Source organism: Girardinichthys multiradiatus, chromosome 20 (assembly GCF_021462225.1).
Source record: "Girardinichthys multiradiatus isolate DD_20200921_A chromosome 20, DD_fGirMul_XY1, whole genome shotgun sequence".
NCBI classification, from domain to species: Eukaryota; Metazoa; Chordata; class Actinopteri; order Cyprinodontiformes; family Goodeidae; genus Girardinichthys; species Girardinichthys multiradiatus.
Window position 1 is genome coordinate 14,472,756 of NC_061812.1, and position 20,900 is coordinate 14,493,655.

Here is a 20,900-nt window from a genome sequence, read left to right on the forward strand (position 1 = left end):
ACCAGTAAGAGCAGAGTGTGAAGGTTCAATTAGCAGGGTAAGAGCACAGTTTTGCTCAAAATATTGAAATGCACACAACATTATGGGTGACATACCAGAGTTCAAAAGAGGACAAATTGTTGGTGCACGTCTTGCTGGCACATCTGTGACCAAGACAGCAAGTATTTGCGATGTATCAAGAGCCACAGTATCCAGGGTAATGTCAGCATACCACCAAGAAGGACAAACCACATCCAACAGGATTAACTGTGGACGCAAGAGGAAGCTGTCTGAAAGGGATGTTTGGGTGCTAACCCGGATTGTATCCAAAAAACATAAAACCACGGCTGCCCAAATCACAGCAGAATTAAATGTGCACCTCAACTCTCCTGTTTCCACCAGAACTGTACGTCGGGAGCTCCTCAGGGTCAATATACACGGCCGGGCTGCTATAGCCAAACCCTTGGTCACTCATGCCAATGCCAAACGTCGGTTTCAATGGTGCAAGGAGCGCAAATCTTGGGCGGTGGACAATGTGAAACATGTATTGTTCTCTGATGAGTCCACCTTTACTGTTTTCCCCACATCCGGGAGAGTCAAGGTGTGGAGAAGCCCCAAAGAAGCGTACCACCCAGACTGTTGCATGCCCAGAGTGAAGCATGGGGGTGGATCAGTGATGATTTGAGCTGCCATATCATGGCATTCCCTTGGCCCAATACTTGTGCTAGATGGGCGCGTCACTGCCAAGGACTACCGAACCATTCTTGAGGACCATGTGCATCCAATGGTTCAAACATTGTATCCTGAAGGCGGTGCCATGTATCAGGATGACAATGCACAAATACACTCAGCAAGACTGGTGTTTCAGTTTCATTGTCCAACCCCTGTACATGATAACTGTAATGCAATTGCCATGGCAATTGAAAGAAAAAAATGGATTTAAATTAATGTTAAATAATTTTCAAAACAGTTTCCCAAAGAAATCTCTTGCATTTCAAAGATAATGTACTAATTCAGTTTATTTTGTTTAAAGCATCAGACAAACTTTTCAAACAAAGGTGTCGGGGTTTTGGTTTCTGTGTGTGTGTTTGTGTCTTTGTCTGCACTTTGTTTTCAGTTTCCAGATGGTGCTGGAGTTTTCTCAGGTGTGCTGGGTGACAGGTGCGACTGATCTGCTGATTACATTGTAGGAGTATTTAAGCAAGCGGCTGCCAGCAGTTCGATGCCAGAGAGTTTGCCTTCAGTGGTAACAAGCTCACTCACCTCTAAGCTATGCTTCGTTTCTGGTCTCTAAGCTGATGTTGTTTATGTTCCTTCGCAGGCAGAAACCTGAACCTTTTGATCATTCTTTGTTGAACTTTGACTTCGGTCCCAGAAGTTTCTGGATGATCAAGATTACCTACATTTGGTGGATTTCGTTTGGATTTCGTTTCCAAGGATCAAGCTGGCAGCTTCCTGTTGTCCTCAGTCTCCTGAACCAAGGCAGAAGCGTACCCTGTCCACCCTCCAACGCAAGTACCTGAATATTGAACTAACTCCTGAACTCACCAGTACTCACTCTTCAGCTCAAGTAAAATCATCTGGACTACTCTGCTTCGCACACCTGGGTCCCGACTCCCTCTACCTCTGGCGACTTGACGGTATTTGTTTAGTAAGCCATTTTCCTGATTACAGAAATTACCTTATGTCATTTTTCGCAACATATCAATTCCCTGTTTCACCAGTTCTCTTCCCTCTTTTCATACAGTTTGCGAATTTACCCGTTCATGTCCCAGACTCACTGGCTGTAAATAAACACCTTTCACTTATTCAGTTGTTTCCTCTGAGTGTTCTTCTGCATGTGGGTCAGATCTATTTAGAAGAAAATGACAAAAGGCAGGATACGTCTTTTGCAAAAACAAAGAATCAGACATGTAGTAACCTATAATTATTATTTTATTACTTAGCTTCTAAGATCCTAACAAATGATGTTTACCCACAATTGTGTCTGGAAAAAGTCTACAGGTTAATTTTTATAACCTTATGTCAATAAATTGAACCATCTGGTTTTTAAATAAACTGAAATTATTAACATTTTGTTTATTTATATGGCACAATTGCACAGCAAATATGACCTCAATGTACTTTACAAAACAAAGGGTCTCAGTTCATTCCTCCATAATTGGCATCCAATTCAGTCCAAAATCAGTTCATCCTAATAAGTCCAATCTCATTGAAATATATATACTGTAATCCATATACAATATCCAGATTCAATTCAATCCTAGTTATCTTACAATACACTCAAATTCAGTTGATCAAGTAATGTCAGATGATAAGAAGTAGGGATCTTATTGTTCTACACTGATTACAGTAGGGATATTGAAATGCCATGGCATTTGCCATTAAAGTAAAGTCCATCTCACAAAACGCTATCTAGCTGCTGTTTTCATCTGTTATGAGCTCCAGATATAAAGGTGTGTGTTTTAAACCATGATTTTGTATCTTTGTTTGATACCTTTATATTGAAGTAAGACAAAAAGCAGTTATCTGGGTGTATGATAGAGTCAGCTGATAGGTACTTGGTTACCTTAGCACTGAAAAGCTCCCACCACTTAAACACTGTGAGAAAGCTGCGACTGACTGTTAGCTTTTAATTATGGTGGCATCTGATTCATAACATCCTACTGCCCCAAAATTAAAGGGCTATTTAAATCATTTTAGGGAATCTAAACTCGAGTGGTCAAACCTGAACTTGTCAGTACACCACACAGATTTCTCAAAGCACAGTCTGAGATTTATGACACTTTCATTCTATTTGTTAAAGATTTAGCATTGTCTACGCCTTTTTATACTTTAAAAATAGATTCTTAGTTCCCCGAAACTCTATCTATGAAGGCCTAGCAGATTGCATCAAATTTGACCTTGTTTCAAACTCCACATTCTGAACTACTACTTCAATTATGAGATTACATTTATACTGAAAGTAATGAAGAGTTTTAGAAACCTGTCAATTTCATTCATACAACAAGGTGCATTTTTAATTGTAACATTCTCAATTACTTTTGGACACATTGGGACCTCCTCTTTTTCATGACATCCGCCTAAATCCTCAACATTTCTCATCAAGATGACAGCAGTGGTAGTCGTAAAATATTTGATGATATTGTCCATCTTACCTTTGACATCCCACAGAGTGAAATGACGACTGCTGGCAGCTTCAGATGGTAGTGTAAAGAAAAAGCGATGTCCAGACTGTGGTTCATCTCTATCCACCACACTGATGGTGTGAATTAACTAAAGGCAGAGAAACATGGTGGAAAAAAAGAAATAAGGGGACAAGAAAGAAAAAGTTAGATTTTCTATTCAGATCTACTCAATGGGAACAAAGAAATACATTTAAAATCACTTTGCATTTCAAATGCCTTTTTCACCAGGGAGGGAAAAAGGTGGAGTGAGATGCAACAGACTGAAAAGGTTTGTTTGAAACAGTAGTTCAAAGGGGTCACAGCCACAAAGAGATTTAAACTTATTTTGCCTAAGAGTTGACACAACATTATGAAAAATGCCCTAGTGTTGGAAATGCAAAACTATCATAAAGTTCAGTTGTGAGCAGAAAAGGGCACATTCTCTGTGTGGTTGGCACATTTTCTCTGAGAAGATGAGAGGCCCTGATGGAGATAAGCGGAAAAGAAAAAAGCGGACTAAGATTATTGGTGGTGTAATGCAATAATACTGATTCACATAAAAAAAACTGATGCAATTTCTGAAAACTGCATGAGAAAACAATAAGATGTGGTAGGATTCAATGTAAGCTGAACAGACATCAAACAGCCCCTGGAGATGTTTACATCGTAGCGCACAGCTTTCAGGGACAATTCGTCTTCCTCTCAAACTATTACTCTGTAGCCAGAATCAAACCACAAGCTGATAAATAATATTTTACCATCACATCTGTCTGCTCTGTTTCCTTTCCCACCACACGACGTATGAATCCACAGTCTTAACATTTTGATTTCTTTTCACTTTCGTTTACTGCATACAACAACTAAGGTGGTTCAGAATATTACAGAATTATTGATATTTAAATTGTTTTTAATTCTCCTATTTTTTCAAGTATTAATATTAGTGATTCAAAAAAAAATAATCTGTTCCTTCTAAAGAGCAGTTTTGTTATTAACACAATAAAACTGTTCAACCATCTAATTAATCATAGACCGAAATTATCCAACTGTTAGCCGCTAACAATGGTAATGTTGACATCCAAAATGAAGTTTCCTATCTTTAAACTAAAAGGCTATTTCACAGATCCATATATTATTTGTGAAATCACATTTAACTGAATTTCAGCATTAGGACTAGGCAATAGGCAGCTCTGGTTCCCGCTGCGATCAGAAGGTAGTGAGAAGATTGCAGCACACCTGCGGACTTCTCCACAGATGGGGGAGCGTTGCTGACAATCATTTAGGTTTAGGTGGGCAGTGCCACCTGTCCATGACGTTTATGTAGACAGAAAAACCCATTTGGAACATGGTAGATTTTATATTGTATATGGTGCAGATTAATAATTTGGGTCATTTCTATGCAAAGTTAGATGTCTGTGCAAATCTTACTCCAATAACTAAAATGCTTCTCATATTTGTATATCCTATAAAAACATATGTTTTAGTATATTGCAACCACTGTATAGTGAGTGCTATTTTGGTTGAGAAAAAAACATTTAATCTTGTGGTAAGTCTATTCCAATCTATCAGTCAAAAACAGGGCCCAGCACCCAGGTGAACTGCTAAAAAGCATTGTTCAAATTAGTAAAGATACACATCAAAAAACAAAAAACAGATTTACTATGCACCCCTCAGAAAATTTTAAAGTTAACCAACTGGTTCAGTAGGCTTAATTGTCTTGTCTGGTCTCATAAAAAAAAACATGTTATCAGAGAACACAGTTATTATGTATATTGGAAAAATTGCTTCTAGATGCCAAACAAAACAGTGTTAAATGTACTTGTTTAATTATCTGAATACTGCTCCAGTGCTTTTGTTTTATTTGTATCCATTTAAAGTATTTCTCTCCACTGGGAGAACACAGATGGTTTACATTTGAAATCATAAATGCAAAGTAACATTTTCTGCTGCTATTTCATTTTTAGGTTTTGATCGATTTGTGAAGAGATGTACTTTCTGTTTTCTTTTATGTTTATTTTGTTAAACCAGAACTGAGGGAAAAGCCAGGAACAACATGATTATCTCATTAGGAAGTTGTAATCATGCCTCAAACAAAGACAATCACTAAATGAAAAAATAATCTGATGAAAAGCTGGGAAACCGACTAAACAACAGAAAATTGGTTATTTGGAAAACTAATATTAAGTTTTAACAACAGAGTTGAAAATTTTTTGAAGCTGTATAATTTATGAACATCAATCTAGTCATTATACTCACTGAATTGGTTTCTATTGCACTTAACTGTATTTCTCTTTAATTTCACATACCAGGTTTAAAAACACTCACAGGAGTAAAAATGTAAAAAAAAAAAAAACAACATCTGTCATTTCCTTGAATGCCTGGTTTTTCACATATATCACAGGAAAAGCAGGTGTTGCAAATAAATGTAGCCTTTCACTCATTCTGTATGTGCAAACTGATTCCAAAAAATCTAGTTTTTAACTAGGACAATTTTCATGCCAAATATATCCTTTACAATGGTGTGTTTAAGATCCTGTTTGCTTTTAACTGACTGCCCTCTATGTGCCTTGCTCACCAATCTGAATTATGAGAACAAGTGCAGCTTAGGTATTACTGGGTCTGAGCTAATGACAGTCATACTTCTGGGACACAGTTGTACCTTTACAATAAATGGCTTCTGAGAGTTGACAGCATCACAGACACAACAGTTTTAGTCATACCCTCAAGGAGGCTGTTTGGGATGATGTGGCTTAGTTTGTAATTACAAATTCTGCGGCATGACTTCAGGGTAAATGATACGGGTTTCTAATGGTGCACTGTGAAGGTGCATGTGATGCATTTGTAAAAATGCAAAGAAACAAAAAATTCAATGTGCATCCTCAGCTGTTCTCAGTCTATGTTTATGTGTAGATGATACTGGCCTGTTTATCACCATGCAATGCACTAGAAAATTCAGATTTTTATTACATTTGTTACTTTAACTAGAACATCCTGACAGCAGCTGTAACATTTTTATATACTGCAATGTTTTTTTTTAATGTTGCAAAGGCTGTCAAAAGGAGTGGGTTTTAACTTCATGGTTTCTGCTGCTGTTTTGATTCTACAACTGATCTTTTATTAGCAATACTTACACTGCTAACATGAACTAAACAGGAGTAACAGTTCCTTTTACATTTGTTACTTTTAGGACCATTGGAATATATACCACGTTGAATGACACATCAAATTGTTCTAGAAAAAAAACAATTGTTTTTTCCCATGTTTTTCTGACATTATAAGTGCAGGTTAAATACAGGGCTTTCACAGGTAAAATCAATTTCCTACAATAGTGAGAGGAAAATATCAGTAAATCACATAATGGTGGCTCACTGCTTCATTGTTTATTGATGTTGCATTTTACAGTATCCATCTTGCTAGTGGCAATCCCCAAGGTTTCCCTTAAAAATGCAAGTGTCTGACCAACATGCTGGGATTGAATGTTTTAATGTATCTTATCTTGTCAGTGCTTCCTTATCCTCTTTGTCTTTTTTGACTCAGTCTGTTTTTATTTTTATTTTCTTGCTTCCACAAAGTTTTTTAAATATCTTTCTTTCCATGTCTCTGAATAGGTTCACAAAATGTATGCTCCGTGAAAAGTACTAACACATACACAGTGTACAGGGTTTACAAACAATTTCAAACAAATATACCAGCTCAGTGGTCACATCCACGTACATTTACCTGAACAATCATTGCTGAGACCTCATTGTTGTCCTCCCTTAATCAAACACCACCTTTCATTTACAAAAACATTTTAGGCCATAACATTTCTTCTTCCACTCATCATCACCACTAATCATGTCATACTTTGTTGGACCAGTAAGGAGTGAGAAGAATCTAGTCATTATATAACCTGAGTCTCTGAACAAAATAAGTTATGCATGTGTGGAATGTTACTTCAACAGGTGCTGTTTTGTCCTGGATTTGTAGCCCTAATGAGAGAAAACCTACATAATTTTGATTTTTCTCCAGCTGGCAGTCCTTGATTGAATGAGCAGCATCAGAAAAAAACATGAATGTAAAAGCAAGATGAATATAATTTTATGTTTTTATCAATTAAAATAGTTCTTGGAGATGGAAGATGTGCAGTAGTTAACAGTCATAGTAATTAAAGCGTTATATAATTTAAAAAAAGAAAACAAATAAAAACAAAACACTAGGACTAAATATTCACAGAAACATTCACTAAATAATTTTGGATCTAATCATGGCTGCTATCTTAATATTGATCTGCATGAGTGGCAGTAATGTCTACATTTTAAAAATTTATTTCATAAGAGCCTTCCCCTCAGTGGCACTAATTTATCAAAAACTGGGGTTTATAAGTCTGATTTATGAAAGTGTGTATACTGACCATTTCCATCATACAAACAAACAGATGTTTCTAAATGTGACAGCTAATAATAATCATAAATTAAAAGCCACACCCCTATTTATTCTTTGTATTCAGTGGCCCAAGAATGTAATGCATGAATCCATGCATGACAGTAAAAACAACATATTTCATTCCAGTTTTTAATTCACAGCACCATAAGATTATTGGTATGCCAATCAAAAATGTAATCATAGTTCAAACACAAATGCATTCTCTCCAAATGTTTTGTTTTGCCTTGTTATTTTAAATGCATGCTTGCAAAAAATAAGTATTTAAAGCAGTCACATTTATGCTGGATGAGGTCATGTCTCTGTTTGAGAGCACTAAGATCCATATCACATCATCACACTGTGGAGTACCAAATTAAACCCCAAAATGTGCATAATGTATGGAGCATAAAGTGTGTTCAAACAAAAAAAAAAATTGAACCTGAAAAATTAAAGTTTGTTCAAACAAAAAAAATTGAAACCTGAAAAATAAAAGATTGTTCAGAAGAAAATAATTTGAACCTAAAAAATAAGTTTGTTCAAAAGAAAAAAATTTGAACTTGAAAAATAAAAGTTTGTTCAAAAGAAAAACATTTGAACCTGAAAAATTATTTTGAACCTCTCCCCAAAAAATTTGAAAACTGGAAAAAAAGTTTTGCAACTGAAAAAAAAAAATGTGAAACTGGAAAAAAAAAAGTTCAAAACTACTTTTCAGATTAAAGTTTTTTTTTCGAACTTGCAGATTTTTTTTTTTTTTTTGGCTTCAAACTATTGGCCCTGTTTTGGCGTGGGGGGCGGGGCCTTAGATCACGGGGTGCGGAATCATGACTGACAGCTCAACACAGCGGCTGAACAACATATTACCAGCTGTTGCATTCAGGGACCGTGGGAACTGGAATTATCTGTAATACATCATCGATATTCTATATATATGTGATTGGTTTTGAAAGATAACATGCTTCACCGATAGAAGCAGCTTACGTGAAAACACGACGCGCATCTCAGAGGAGAAAATATGATCTTGACAGATTTGCACAACATTTTAAGTCCGTGTTGGAGATTTCCCATGCTCTCAACACAAAGCAAAAGAACCGCCAGACTAAGCGACGGGAATGAAACCAGATGCAAAACGAGCCGGTACCAAATATCCTTGCATAATTAAGCCTGGACTTGTTTTCACGTGGACTGGACTCGGATTTCGGTTTCTGGTGCATTTTTGATTAAATCGTGTTTGGTCTCCATTTAGTGAAGTGACTCACAGCCAGGGGCAAACTAGCATACGGGGCAACCGGGAAAATCCCCGGTGGACCACTGGCTTCAACTGGCCGCCCTGCAGCGCATGTTCATGTGTTACAGATCAGCTGTTCGCCAACGCGCAGCAGAGCTGATCTGCCTGACTGGAACAGAGGAGAGGTTTGTCCGAGCTACCGCACCCTGTTGGCAGTCAGACCTCTCGGAGTTTATCCGATCCTTGGTCCCCAGAAGCGATCACACTCTATCTAAAAATGACTCTTAAAGGAACGACTCTCAAACAGTTTCTAACTTTCAGCTCCTTTAATCTAAATTAGGCAGAGGAATGATTACAGAGATCAGCGACGAGGCTCGTCTCGGACCGTCGCGTCTGTGAAATGAAGAGCCCCGATAGAAGGTCACTTATAGTTTTTATATCTGGCACTCCGATGCAATGGATGTTCCCTCCCTCAGTGTTTATCAGTAGACTATGTGTCACCATTGTGGTGTCTATCTGGTAGGTTGTGTAGTAGCTGGTGTCCATCCTTAATCTAAGTGTGCTGCTGCATTCTAATCAAACCAGTTACAGCCTGCTCCACCATCAAACCCAGTGCCCCAGCCACAGGTCATTCATGACAAACCTTGGGCCATTTATCCTTGTAATGTGTGTCGATGAGCATTCTTATCCTATTCTAACAAAAAGGAAACATTAGAACTTGTGCTTTATATCATTATGGTATAAATAGGAAAAACAGCTATGAGTCATATAAATAAAGGTTATCCTTAAGAGGTTGATATGGCATAGTTTAAGGTACAATGGTCCAGAAAAATATCAGCGCCCCAGAAACTGTCGCCTCTTGTGTACTTGATGTTGCGCTCGCCCTTTGTCTGTGTAGGGCGGTGATTCAGTGGTTCACGGGCTGAAGTGAACCACTGGCAGTTCAAAATCGTTTTCAGGTTCAAATGTTGTTTTTTTTAAACAAACTTTTATTTTTCAGGTTTACATTTTTTTCTTTTGAACAGATCCAAGGCAAACCCATCTTATTTAAAGTAACTGCATGCAGTGCTCCACAGTGGCCCATTTTCAAAATGTGTGCTTCCAAGATTTCTTGCTGAAAGATCCCATTGTTCAAAACCCTCAGCTTGGAGAGCACTTTAGAGCTCCAGGTTTCCTTCCTTCAAATACAGTTCTAGATTTTGACATGACTCCATTATGAAAAATCTTTGAGGACAATTTTAGACAAATAGTATGTTATCTCTCTTAAACAAAGAATCTGTTTGATCCAGGAGACCCTTGCTTGTGGTGCACATTTATGCATGAGTGATGTGAAGAACAGATTGTTTAAATCTCCTTGTGAACTGGTCATGATCTTGTGGTAGGACTATTAAATGTTTTGCGCAAATGGTCAAATATGTTTTACACATACAAACACACACATACATGCTCTAGCCATCCTCCTGAGAAATCTTCATCTTAGTCACAGCTTTCTTAAGATATTTCTTATTGAGAAGCTAAATGTTTTATTTATGTTTTCGACCATCTCTGAAAAGGTAAAATAAAATAAAAAAACTAAATATGACACACAAATGTATTTCCTGAAATATTGCACTTCAAAACATCAGTTTGCACTGCTATGAATAATAAATCTGACAGATTGGTTTCCTCTGCTACACCTTAATTTCACACAGACATACACTAACAAATGGACTATGTTAAGCATTGAATACATGTGCGCTACCCATTCTGAGCAGGTACTTATCTTGTGCTTTGACAAACCCAAATTGTCCAAAAATGTGACATGGATTAATAGATGAGTTAAAGAATTAACAAAACAAACCATGCAAACCTTTCAAAAGAGAAAAAGGGAAAAAGACAAACTGTTTTTAAAAAGGACAATATGTTTATTTTATCAAAGAAATTAGTTTTTGCACCTGTCAGGTGTTTGAAAATTAATCCAACACCTTTTTGTATGTGCACTCATACAGCAAGACACACAAAAAACATAAAGCAGAATAAAATACACATCCAGTCACCCACAAAGATGTCTAAAAAATTTTGTTGAGTGGGCTGTGAAATGTGAAACCAGGACTGATCTTTTCTTCAAATCAGTCTTTGAAGCCCTGTCATAGGCAGGTATTGTTTTTCAGTGTAACCATAAAAGAGTAATGAGCAACAAAGAGGTAAAAATCTGGTAATCAAAAAAGTTATTAACTGAGGATGAAATCTACATCTTTTTTAAAGAATATGAATACCAATGGAGATGTTGTAAGAGAACCATGATCTGCTCTCTGTTACGGTGCCCTCAGCTGGGGACTCTCAGGCAGATTCTCAAGGTGATTGAAAACTGAGCGCTGAAACAGAGAAAAACGAGTGCAAAGGAAAGTGACTGTGTGGGAGTTTATCGAGTGCCAAGCAAAGCTCCCTCTAGCAAAAATCACCTAATTATATTTCTATCTAGCTATACCCTTTCTTGACCCCCTTAAATCTCTTGCATCTTTGGAAAGCTAGAAGGGGAGATTTTCCCGAATGTGGAGCCTATTTGCACTAGACGTGTCTGAAAGGTGAAGGTTGTGAGAAGGAGGTGTCTTTCTTGTTCCCAGTTGAAATCAGCAAACCAGAAAGCTAATGAATACATGAAAAAATAAATAAATAAACATTAAAACCTAAAATGTGCTGGGCAGGCTCATCATTGAAAGCCAAAATCTTTCCATTATTTTGACAGGTGAAAATCCTTCTTATTGCGCCCTTTGGATAATTAAACTGTTTTTTTTTGTTTTTGTTTTTTTTTGGTACACAAGAGATTCTTTATATCTGAGGTATTTTTAGCTAACAAGCATTGTCTTTTGAAAGAAAATCACAAAATATTGCTGCACTGCATCTGTTGGTGTGCACTCCATTACATGGTAAGTTATGATATCTTCACCTTCCTAAATTAATGGCCTAAGTCATCTTTTGTCAAAAATGATTTTTTTTGCCTAAATCATCTCCTCATGATGCTAGCTATCTCTTGTAATTGTCTCAATCCTGAGTTGAATTCATGCAATTCCATGCCTGTTGTACAGGTCCTTCTCAAAGTATTAGCATATTGTGATAAAGTTCATTATTTTCCATAATGTCATGATGAAAATTTAACATTCATATATTTTAGATTCATTGCACACTAACTGAAATATTTCAGGTCTTTTATTGTCTTAATACAGATAATTTTGGCATACAGCTCATGAAAACCCAAAATTCCTATCTCACAAAATTAGCATATTTCATCCGACCAATAAAAGAAAAGTGTTTTTAATACAAAAAACGTCAACCTTCAAATAATCATGTACAGTTATGCACTCAATACTTGGTCGGGAATCCTTTTGCAGAAATGACTGCTTCAATGCGGCGTGGCATGGAGGCAATCAGCCTGTGGCACTGCTGAGGTCTTATGGAGGCCCAGGATGCTTCGATAGCGGCCTTTAGCTCATCCAGAGTGTTGGGTCTTGAGTGTCTCAACGTTCTCTTCACAATGTCCCACAGATTCTCTATGGGGTTCAGGTCAGGAGAGTTGGCAGGCCAATTGAGCACAGTGATACCATGGTCAGTAAACCATTTACCAGTGGTTTTGGCACTGTGAGCAGGTGCCAGGTCGTGCTGAAAAATGAAATCTTCATCTCCATAAAGCTTTTCAGCAGATGGAAGCATGAAGTGCTCCAAAATCTCCTGATAGCTAGCTGCATTGACCCTGGCCTTGATAAAACACAGTGGACCAACACCAGCAGCTGACACGGCACCCCAGACCATCACTGACTGTGGGTACTTGACACTGGACTTCTGGCATTTCCTTCTCCCCAGTCTTCCTCCAGACTCTGGCACCTTGATTTCCGAATGACATGCAGAATTTGCTTTCATCCGAAAAAGTACTTTGGACCACTGAGCAACAGTCCAGTGCTGCTTCTCTGTAGCCCAGGTCAGGCGCTTCTGCCGCTGTTTCTGGTTCAAAAGTGGCTTGACCTGGGGAATGCGGCACCTGTAGCCCATTTCCTGCACACGCCTGTGCACGGTGGCTCTGGATGTTTCTACTCCAGACTCAGTCCACTGCTTCCGCATGTCCCCCAAGGTCTGGAATCGGCCCTTCTCCACAATCTTCCTCAGGGTCCGGTCACCTCTTCTCGTTGTGCAGCGATTTCTGCCACAACCTTTCCTTCCAACAGACTTCCCACTGAGGTGCCTTGATACAGCACTCTGGGAACAGCCTATTCGTTCAGAAATTTCTTTCTGTGTCTTACCCTCTTGCTTGAGGGTGTCAATAGTGGCCTTCTGGACAGCAGTCAGGTCGGCAGTCTTACCCATGATTGGGGTTTTGAGTGATGAACCAGGCTGGGAATTTTAAAGGCCTCAGGAATCTTTTGCAGGTGTTTAGAGTTAACTCGTTGATTCAGATGATTAGGTTCATAGCTCGTTTAGAGACCCTTTTAATGATATGCTAATTTTGTGAGATAGGAATTTTGGGTTTTCATGAGCTGTATGCCAAAATCATCCGTATTAAGACAATAAAAGACCTGAAATATTTCAGTTAGTGTGCAATGAATATAAAATATATGAATGTTAAATTTTGACATTATGGAAAATAATGAACTTTATCACAATATGCTAATAGTTTGAGAAGGACCTGTATAATGGCCTATGTCAAGATTGTGACTTAGACAGTTTGACAGGCATTTCAAAATGGCGACCGCTTCAGGAAAAACAAAAATCTACTCAGCCACTTAAGCTATTTTTAAGAAATCAGGGCTTATCCCCTATTGGTAAGTGATGATAAATAGGCTAGGCATTAAATATACTATAAATATTTAGTATTTTAATATTGTCTTTCTGTCATTTTTATTTCCACAAAGTAGCTACATTTATGAAGCTAGCATTTGGTAAAGAGTGGAAGAGCTCCAGAACCTGTGGCTGTAACAAGTAATCGTTTTTTGTCAACTCCTCTTTTCTTTCTTTTAAAAAATTATTTCATCAACTGTTTTTCTTTTAATTTTCCACATTATATGATCTAATTGAGAAAGATATGTAGCAAAGCAATATAAGAAATGTCTATGTCAACACTCATCTGTTGTTATTACCTTTTTGGGATAAATTGTTAATAAATATTATATATATTTTAGTTTTTTGTGTTTCCTGAAAAACTTGAAAAAATTACTTAGGCCATTATTTTAGGAAGGTGACGATAATGATCTTTGCAACATAGATCTTACCCACATTGCATCTTGTTGTGTTTACTGTATCATAGCAGCATAAACAAGACCACCATGAAACAAACTCGCAGTTTGCAAGTGTGTCTAAATGTGTCTAAATGAGTGTAGAATCATTGTAGAAAATTATTTAGCAAACACAAAAGTATTTTACAAGTGAAGAGGAGATTAGTGTTTATTGTACTGGATCAGTTTGTGTCAGGCTTTTAGAATAAAGCAGTTTTATTATTATTAGTGACTGATTGAAATAACTATTGCTGAAGAGCTTAATTCTGTGCATCAAAAAAGCAACTTTAATATGTAAATTCACGCAGTCATTAAACACACTTATGATTATTGGTTATGTTCAAAATATTCAGTCCATGGTTACTAATCTGGTACCTGATTTTCCATACATGATAAATCTGTCTCTTTCTTATCATCGTTGACATTGGCTAAGCTCAAAAATATTACTAACCCTGGCAGATATAGGTTTAAAATAAACTTTAAATTTGACCAAAATACAGTATTTCTCCTGAAGGGAGTGACCCAGTGACATAATCTGTGGAGGGAGCTAAAGATTAGGGAGGCAGTAAGAAAGTCTTCTAACATAAAAAGATTGAAGATCATAAAAGATAAATCATCAAAATACCAGTGGAAACATGCAAAAAAAAAAAAAAAAAATGTCAGCATTAGCAAGAAGGGTTTGATTGCTATGTTGTCAATAAAAAATTACTTGACTATTGACTGAAGTATAAATAATTTCCAACATGCCATTTTTTATTAAATAAAAATAAAACTGATAAATTACTTTTTTTCTAAATTAAAACTCCTTTTACATTTTCCTTTATCTTTTAAGAGAGGTCAGTCTCATTGTCTGTTAGAAACCAACTTCTTAGTTGAATGAAAATATTTTTTATGTAAATCTGCCAGGGGCATGAATCATTTTGGGCTTAAGAGAACATGGAAATATATCGTTGCTGGAAAAACTGCCCCAAAAAAAACATCTCTGAACTTTTAAGCCATGGGATTGGCAACATGGCAGAAAAGTGTTGCACAACACTGGTGGGCGGAAAGAGCTTGGGTGCTGAAACGAAAACATGACTGTCAGTTAATTTTAGTTTTTACAGACTAGGAATATAAGACCAATGAGAACATTAAACTAAAAGAAATGACAACACCTGCGCCAAACTGTTATCATCCAAGCCATGTTGTCTTTAAGTGCAAACAAATTTTTCTCAAAGCTGCAAGGATGCAATGACACATCTGCAGGTTGTGCTGTCCATTTGTCATCCCCTTTCTGATTCGTGGAGTGCTTGGCTTGCCTTACAGAGGTCCTACTCAATTCTCTTAACCACAATATTTCTAACTTTTGAACAAAAGAGGCAGTCAGTCATTTTCTTCTGCTTATTCCATAGTGGGTTGCAGGGGAGCTGGTGCCTCTCTCCAGCAGTCTATGGGTGGGAGGCGGGGTACACCCTGGACAGGTTGCCAGTCCATTGCAGGGCAACACACAAACAACCATGCACACACTCATTCATACACCTAAGGGCAATTTAGAGTGACCAATTAACCTAACAGGCATGTCTTTGGACTGTTGGAGGAAGCCAGAGTACCCAGTGAGAACACACGCAAGCATGGGGAGAACATGCAAACTCCTTGCAGAAAGACCCCAGGCTGGGAATTGAACCCAGGACCTTCTTGCTGCAAGGCAACAGTGCTACCAACTGCACCACCATGCAGCCCCTAAAGATACTATCAGAAACAAATAACAAAAACTCTTTGAAAAGACACAACAAAAAGCTACTTTTAACTCTGTATTCACAGATGAACACCTGGACAAATAAACATTGGTGTTTATTTGTATGGTGTATGATTCTAAAACTTTTGTTGCTTGTTCTATCACCTCCCCTGTTGAGTACAAAGGAAACTGTTACAACTTATAAAGTAAGACTTGCTCCCAGCATCAAATATTACTGTGTTTAATGGATTATTGCAAAAAAAACAAATGACACCTTTTGCATATATGAGAGCTGCTATGGGCGTATAAAAAAAATAGCATTTCTAATGCCATGAGAATGAGAACTTTTTGTGCGTTTAAGGAGCAATGTAGGCATTCATGCTTTTACTCTCTTTATAAAAGCAAGGAGGGCAAACTCTTTCTACTGCAGGGACACACAGGCACTAACCTGGAAGGAAAGTCAAAGCAGCTGTAAAGCTTTAAATGAAGATATGCATACATATGAGATCTCACTTCATGCTTTATTTAAATGTATCAAGATATGCAATACCCGTTTAAAAGTTGTGACACACCTTCTCATTTAATAGTTTGTAATTTTTGTATTACTACCTCTGGGAACTCCTTCAAAACTGTTGGCTACCTTATGAGAAGAGAGAATGACATGAGTATGCAAAGCAGTTATCAAACCAAAGGGGGGCTATTTTGTATAATTTAAAATATGAAAGATGTTTTGAGTTGTTTCACAACTTTTGTTTGCTACATAATTCTATATATTTTGCTTCATAGCCTTGATGTCTGCAATATCTATCTTCAATGCAGAAAGTAATGAACATAAAGAATGGCCAGGTAGTGTATAAATAGGTTGATAGGATGGATTTAAAAAGGGCCAGATCAGTGACTGAAGATAGATCCAGTGGGAGCTGGTTCAGAGTCTGGGTGCAACGACTGGGCCTTCTCAGTCGCTACCAGACTGGAACCAGTCATCCCAATGTTTATTGTATTTAGTTCTTGAAACATTGAAGAAGAACTGGAATAATGACCTCAGGGATCTAAAAGGCACACAAAAACTCAATAAATCAGAAATGTAGGGTTGGGCCATACTAGGGCTAAAACAATTAAATCAGATTAATGACAATTAATTGATTATTGAAAATATCGTCAACCAGTTTAGTAATTGAATAATCGTTAACTAATTATAAGGACTCTATTTGCAAAAAGAACAACCCACTCATAGCAGTAATTTAGCCAAAACTGTACATTTTGTATTTAATATGAAAAACCTTCTTTTTCTGTAAATAGGCTCTATTCAGAACATTTCAAGTAAAACCTGGTTCAATTTCTTTTAAAAACATGTTAGGTAATGTTTTTTAAATGTCTTCTCTGTTTTTGCACAAAAAAAATAAATAAAGAAGAAGAATGTTACTTGGCAATTACGTACACTACAAGGATTCTACTTTATTTGCATAACGTTATGCTTTTGATGTAAAAAAAAAAAAATGTCTTTAAAAATCCAGAATCCAATATGCAAGTGACACTTCATGCAGTTTTTTGTTTGTGACCATTTCCACTACTGGGCAAGTTAGCACTTTTTTGGTCAACCAGAAGGTGCTGAACTTTTGACATGTTGATAAAAGTTTTTGTTTTACCTGCAGAGGCATCCTTTGCAGCAAATGTTCAAGTGTACACTACAGACATGCTGTGTTATTCCATTTAATGCAATACAATGTTGATTTTTACTTTTAACAAAGGAATCACATTATTTGTTTACTTGCATTTCCTCTTTTATGTATTTCTATTGCTCATATAATAATCTTAAGTAGTTAAATAAAAAATTAGTGTGCCACTTTTTTATCCAATTATTCGATTAATCATCTAAATAATCGATGAATACTTGATTACTAAAATAATTCTTAGCTGCAGCCTTAGGACAGACCATTAAGTGCTTTAAAAGCAAACAATAAAAGTTTACAATCTATTGTATAACAGACAGGGAGCAAGTGGAGGAAGGACAAACTAGAGGTGGTGTGTGTGCATGTGGAGGTCTCATTAAAAAAACGTGTTGCCTTATTTTGAACCTATTTAAACCTGTTGAGGGACAATTAAGAGACACCAACACAAAGAGCATTAAAATAATCAATTCTTGAGCAGATAAAAGCATGTTCAGCCTTCTCAAGATCATCACAATTTAAATAATGCTTAACTTTAGCTAAGAGAGAAAGGTGATAGAAGCTTGATTGACTTCTGAATCAACCTGTTTGTTGAACTTAAAATCCTTGTCAAAAATAGTCCCAAGATTATTTACTGTGTTACTAAATTTAAAATTCAGTGTTTAAATGAGAAGGAATAAGCTGTCTATGCTGTCTTGCTAGTGCAAGTGAATGGAACCCAGAATGATCCACAAGCTTTTTTACGGACCCCCTTCGTTGAGTTTCGCTGGTCGTGAGGAGCATCGCAAAGTGATGAAAGTGGAGAGTGCCAGCGTTTACTAATGGTGCTATATGATTAGATAGCGTTGTATAGTGTAAATACAGTGGAACAGTGTTTTTAAGAGTAATCTTTGTAGATAAATCTTACTACAGAGCCCAAACACTAGAAACTTTAGGCCAAAACATGTGACCAAACCTGTCAATGTTGCCATCCCGACATGCTTTTAACCATAAAGTTTTCATGTTGTTACTTTATTTGTGTCGTTTGGTTTATCTGTATAATACGGATATGGACACCATCTAGTCATGCAGGCTGCAAGTGTATCTGATCATCTTTAATATTTCAGAGACAAAAGGAGGAAGCATATTTGGTAAGTAGGACAGATGACTCACGCAGTCTCCTCCACATGGAAAAATATCTGGCAAATCTGGGAGTCTGAGTTTTTTTGTTATGTGATTTGTTGTACATTTCCTATAAATATGCCTAATGTGTCTGTGTTTATTTTTACATCTTTTCTCCATGTAAATGAGGTGTGCAAGCATTGCGTATAGGTGCATCATCGGAGTGTGTGTCATAGGCTTAACATTTAACTGTGTCTCACCGGGGTTGGAGGATGGCGGTGCTGTGGCTAAACTGAGGTGATCTGTCACAGTGACCCAATCCATCAGTTCTGAGATGACATGGTAAAGCTGACAGGCCAGTGTTACCCAAGGCCATACTTAGTCCAAATAGCCCTTTTTTGTGCACATGGCACTATATGATATCTGTCCTTCTGTATTTTGTCAGGCAAATACCACAAGATCAGCAATGGGTTGACTGTGTAAATTGGCCTTAACATTTAAGATATATAAAACTACAGAAATTAGGAGAGAATTTAATTCAAAATATAATTTTGTTACCAAAGCAACCCTTATTTCAGCTTACTTTGAACATGGTTACAAAGTAGTGGTAATCTGTGTTGTAAAACAAAACGTCCTAAGATTATAACATTTTACCTCTGACTCTTTGATGGACTTGTACTAGAGATTAGATGGTTATGCCAGTGGCAAGGGAAACTATACCCCTATGGTTACTACATTTGACTCAGCATTTGACGGATATTAGCTTATGATGTTTTTTGCTACTCAGGAATATAGTAACATCATCCAAAGCTAAAATCCTGACCCTGGTTAGAAATATAAAACAGATGTTAAGTGATTTAAAGAAAATATATACAAAATATATAAAATTACATAATACAATATCAGTAGTTAGCAAATATTCTATAAATCTACAGAACAATCTGGACACAAAAAAGACTTTAAGACGCCCTAAATTATATAACAAAATCCCCAGATAGCTGTTTGCTGGTGTCAAGATGAATGCATATTAGAAGTACAGGGGTTGGACAATGAAACTGAAACACCTGTCATTTTAGTGTGGGAGGTTTCATGGCTAAATTGGACCAGCCTGGTAGCCAGTCTTCATTGATTGCACATTGCACCAGTAAAAGCAGATTGTGAAGGTTCAATTAGCAGGGTAAGAGCACAGTTATGCTCAAAATACTGAAATGCACACAACATTATGGGTGACATACCAGAGTTCAAAAGAGGACAAATTGTTGGTGCACGTCTTGCTGGTGCATCTGTGACCAAGACAGCAAGTCTTTGTGATGTATCAAGAGCCACGGTATCCAGGGTAATGTCAGCATACCACCAAGAAGGACGAACCACATCCAACAGGATTAACTGTGGATGCAAGAGGAAGCTGTCTGAAAGGGATGTTCGGGTGCTAACCCGGATTGTATCCAAAAAACATAAAACCACGGCTGCCCAAATCAGGGCAGAATTAAATGTGCACCTCAACTCTCCTGTTTCCACCAGAACTGTCCGTCGGGAGCTCCACAGGGTCAATGTACACGGCCGGGCTGCTTTAGCCAAACCTTTGGTCACTCATGCCAATGCCAAACGTCGGTTTCAATGTTGCAAGGAGCGCAAATCTTGGGCTGTGGACAATGTGAAACATGTATTGTTCTCTGATGAGTCCACCTTTACTGTTTTCCCCACGTCCGGGACAGTTACGATGTGGAGATGCCCCAAAGAAGCGTACCACCCAGACTGTTGCATGCCCAGAGTAAAGCATGGGGGTGGATCAGTGATGGTTTGGGCTGCCATATCATGGCATTCCCTTGGCCCAATACTTGTGCTAGATGGGCGCGTCACTGCCAAGGACTACCGAACCATTCTTGAGGACCATGTGCATCCAATGGTTCAAACATTGTATCCTGAAGGCGGTGCCGTGTATCAGGATGACAATCCACCAATACACACAGCAAGACTGGTGAAAGATTGGTTTGATGAACATGAAAGTGAAGTTGAACATCTCCCATGGCCTGCACAGTCACCAGATCTAAATATTATTGAGCCACTTTGGGGTGTTTTGGAGGAGCAAGTCAGGAAACGTTTTCCTCCACCAGTATTACATAGTGACCTGGCCACTATCCTGCAAGAAGAATGGCTTAAAATCCCTCTGACCACTGTGCAGGACTTGTATCTGTCATTCCCAAGACAAATTGACACTGTATTGGCCGTAAAAGGAGGCCCTACACCATACTAATAAATTATTGTGGTCTAAAACCAGGTGTTTGTTTCATTGTCCAACCCCTGTAAAACAGAATACATTTGACCTGCATACAAAATACAGCAAGAATAAGAAGGACAGACACAGAAAAATTAACAGCAACAAAAGTTACAAAGCCTTAGCAAGCC

At 37.5% G+C, this 20,900-nt stretch overlaps 1 protein-coding gene across 3 annotated transcripts in view; it reads right to left on the bottom strand.

The window, feature by feature from the left end:
* Nucleotides 1–20,900, bottom strand: part of LOC124857508 (cadherin-22-like) — a 237,765-nt gene that overhangs the window by 15,960 nt on the left and 200,905 nt on the right. For all 3 annotated transcript variants that reach the window (XM_047348787.1, XM_047348788.1, XM_047348789.1), the window contains one exon: nt 3,138–3,255. In XM_047348787.1, coding sequence (XP_047204743.1) covers nt 3,138–3,255 — 118 coding nt within the window. The remainder of the gene's footprint in view (nt 1–3,137; nt 3,256–20,900) is intronic.